Below are 3,735 nucleotides of genomic sequence, written 5' to 3'. Positions count from 1 at the left end.
AAAGTATACTTTGTGAAAGTGCAAGGATACAATGTATGTGTCAATCACTACATCCCGAAATTTACAGTTTTAATTTTTTCCAGACAAAAGAAGTTCCTCTATATACTTTTAATATGTTTGGGTGTGAAATGATCCAGCAACATTTAAGTCTTGATATTCTTTTTTTTAAATGAGATTCAAATTGTTGTCCCAGCCTCTTTATAGTACAGTGATTTTATAGTCATCCGCCTCATATTCTTGATTAACTTAAAAAATTGGGAATATTACCGTTAAAGATACTTTCTACTTTTCACCAGTGCTTATATTTTAGGATTTAAAAATTATGATGAAATTCTGATTGAGGAATTAAAATAAATAAAAATATGGTTGTTTTGAATTTGTAGATTTTATTCGGGCTGATACAGATATAGAATTTTAATTTCTAATATATCAATATAGTGCGATGCGTACTTTTATATCTTTTCACATATTTTCAATTCCAGCCAAATATTATCAAGATTTTAATTCAAAGAGAGGAAAAACATAATTATATTAATATTGCCATGACTCCAAGGTCTATTCGCTTGTGTGCTAATTGATGATGTCCTGGGTGTACTTGATGTAAGTGTTTTGTGTTGTGAAGAAAGTATTAATGGATTATTGGTTGTTGGTGGTGTAGTATTTTTCAGTAACCTAGTGGAAGTTGATATGGTGGTTCTTGATAAAGTTGTTGAAAATATTGTTGTTGTTGGTTTAGTGGTTGTTGGTGTAGTGGTTGTTGTTGTTGTTATTGGTGTAGTTGTGGTTGTTGTTGTTATTGGTGTAGTGGTGGTTGTTTTTAGTGTAGTTGTTGTTATTGGTGTAGTGGGGGTGGTTGTTGTTGTTGTTATTGGTGTAGTGGTGGTTGTTGTTGTTATTGGTGTAGTGGGGGTTGTTGGTGTGGTTGTTGGTGTAGTGGTTGTGGTTGTTGTTATTGGTGTAATAATTGTTGTTATTTTTTTAGTGGGGGTAGTTGTGGTCGTTGTTGTTGTTATTGGTGTAGTGGGGGTTGTTAGTGTAGTTGTTGGTGTAGAGGTCGTTGTTGTTGTTTTTGGTGTAGTGGTTGTGGTTGTTGTTATTAGTTTAATAATTGTTGTTATTTTTTTAGTGGGGGTAGTTGTTCGTGTGGTGGTTGTTGTTATTGTTATTGGTGTAGTTGGGGTTGTTAGTGTAGTTGTTGGTGTAGTGGTTGTTGTGGTTGTTATTGGTGTAGTGGTAGTTGTTATTGGTGTAGTGGTAGTTGTTATTGGTGTAGTGGTTGTTGTTATTGGTGTAGTGGTGGTTGTTGGTGTAGTGGTGGTTGTTGTTGTAGTAGTTGTTATTGGTGTTGTGGTGGTTGTTGTTGGTGGTGTAGTGGTTGTTGTTATTGGTGAAGTAGAGGTTGTAATTTGTGTTGTGGTTGTTATTGTTGTAGAGGTTGTAATTGGTGTTGTGGTTGTAATTGGTGTTGGTGTAGTTGTTCTTGTTGGTGGTATTGTGGTATTTTTTATTGTTGGTTTAGTGGCTGTTGTTAGTAAAGTGGTGGTTGTTGATGTAGTGGTTCTTGTTGTTGGTGGTGGTAATGGTGTTACTATAGTGGTTGTCAGAATAGTTGCTTTTGCTTGTGCACTTGTTGTTTTATCTGCAGCCGTTGTTTTAGTTATTGATGTCCTTGTAGTTGTCATTGTTGTTGTATTTTCCTGTTCACACTGCCAACCAATATAATTTGAAGAGCAAGAAATTGTAAGTTGTAACTTGATCCTAGATAACGGAAACAAGAACTATTAACATTGGTTGATATTCAAAGGTTTACTAGTTTTTGAGGGAATAGTTTAAATTGACCTCTTTTTATCTAACTATAAAATAATATTTAAAAAAACCCTCTTTTGGATCTGAAAGATTAACTCCCCTTAAACATTTAAAACTTAGTTTTGGAACCAAGAGTGTAACTTGAATTGATTGCTTCTCACGTTAGGTTTTTATTTCCGGGTTTTGTGGTGACAGTTTGTCCTGTAGTTGTATTCCCTCTATACGTATAGTTTGTCACGCCAAGATCATCTTTGTCAGCGAAAGCATCGTGGTCGTATGTATGCACTGATATTTGAAATGAGGGCTGAAAAGAAAAGAAATAACAATTTTGGCCTTATATCATTTATAATACGTTTATAATATATATCATTATCCTTCAGAATTATACAGTCAATCTGATTGGTTTAGAGCATTTCGCGTGAGGTGTGACAATTCGTGATGTCTCTCTCACGCGCAGGTTGACAATTATTGTCACCCTTCAGATGACAATGAAATAGCTTAAGCGAGCATGCACAGTTACAACTATGTTGTCGCCTACTGAATAAATTTACAGTGGTTTAAACGAGATAACTCTTATATATATATATATATATAAAATCCAAATTCAAATGATAAACTCAAACTTTTATCTAAAGCGCTTTCGCCCCATGCGGGCTCATCAGTAGATTTGAAATTGTAAACAAGTTACATTATGACGTCATTCTCGTGACGTTATGTAGGCAACGTTAAACATAATGATTGTGACGTAATAATAATCACAGTTCAGTGAGGCGCACAGATAAAGTTTTACAGTTCATCTGATCAAAGTTTAGCGCCTATTTTAAATGTACAATAATGGAGACATTTTATATAAATTGTACATAATAAAATAATTTGAAATAAATTCCTTTTAACAGTTCAATTTTGGTTTAAACAGATTTATAAAATATTGTTCTTTGGCTTTCCGTAATTGTTCATTTTCCTCTTTTATTTTGTAAAAAGGAAATATATAAAATTGTCCTTTGCCACACGAATCAAAGTGTTCACTACATGGCGTGTTTCTTATGGTCGGATCCTTAATCTGTTGTTTGTGCACGCGAACACGGTCGGCTAATTTAGTTCCGGTTTGTCCTATATAATTTTCCTCACATGTAGGACACGTCATACAGTATATAAGGTTTTTAGATTTACATATATATATATATTTATTACACACTTAGTAATAAATACAGGTTTTTGCATATGCGATATGGCTGACGTCACAATAGCCGTATCAATCCTGCAGGGCTGATATGGATTTGCGGGGCTGATATCCGTATCAGCCCTGCAAATCCATATCAGCCCTGCAGGGCTGATACGGCTATTGTGACGTCAATATCACACCCTTAGTAAATAAAACCACAATAACAGTACTTGTACTCATACACAATTTTTGATGGGTTCATATTCTCTTAATTTTAACTTTTTGAAATTAAAGTTAATCTTAATTTACAAATACATGTATATACTATAGAATATTTTCAAATTACGGATCAAGTGCATTGAAATAGAAATAGAAACAAACCCAAATCTTATGAGACATTAGACTATGTACATGTATGTAAGAAGTCCATGCATGATTATTTACTTATTTTCTTCTCAACTGTATTTTATTACTAAGTATGTAATAAATATAATAAAACATACCCTTTTCCACATCACATCCTGTATCAGCCCTCGACCAATATCAGCCCTCGGGCCTTCGGCCCTCTGGCTGATATTGGTGTCTCGGGCTGATACAGGATGTGATATGGAAAAGGGTATGTATTATTCTCTCTCTCTCTCTCTCTCTCTCTCTCTCTCTCTCTCTCTCTCTCTCTCTCTCTCTCTCTCTCTCTCTCTCTCTCTCTCTCTCTCTCTCTCTCTCTATATATATATATATATATATATATATATATATTTAAAAGTAAA

At 34.1% G+C, this 3,735-nt stretch overlaps 1 protein-coding gene across 1 annotated transcript; it reads right to left on the bottom strand.

The window, feature by feature from the left end:
- Positions 1 to 443: 443 nt before the first annotated feature.
- Positions 444 to 1,682, bottom strand: LOC134247847 (integumentary mucin C.1-like). Its single transcript, XM_062730251.1, has one exon. The coding sequence runs from the start codon at positions 1,680 to 1,682 to the stop codon at positions 501 to 503; it is 1,182 nt and encodes a 393-aa protein (XP_062586235.1). The 3' UTR covers positions 444 to 500.
- Between the last annotated feature and the right edge of the window lie 2,053 nt (positions 1,683 to 3,735).

Source organism: Saccostrea cucullata, unplaced genomic scaffold (assembly GCF_032062105.1).
Source record: "Saccostrea cucullata isolate Sc308-1 unplaced genomic scaffold, CSIRO_AGI_Scuc_v1 ctg295, whole genome shotgun sequence".
Classification (NCBI taxonomy): domain Eukaryota; kingdom Metazoa; phylum Mollusca; class Bivalvia; order Ostreida; family Ostreidae; genus Saccostrea; species Saccostrea cuccullata.
This window is presented reverse-complemented; position numbering and strand designations above follow the sequence as displayed.

Excerpts from the sequence above, each read along its gene's own strand:
- LOC134247847 (XM_062730251.1), bottom strand. The coding sequence starts at position 1,682 with ATGACAACTACAAGGACATCAATAACTAAAACAACGGCTGCAGATAAA.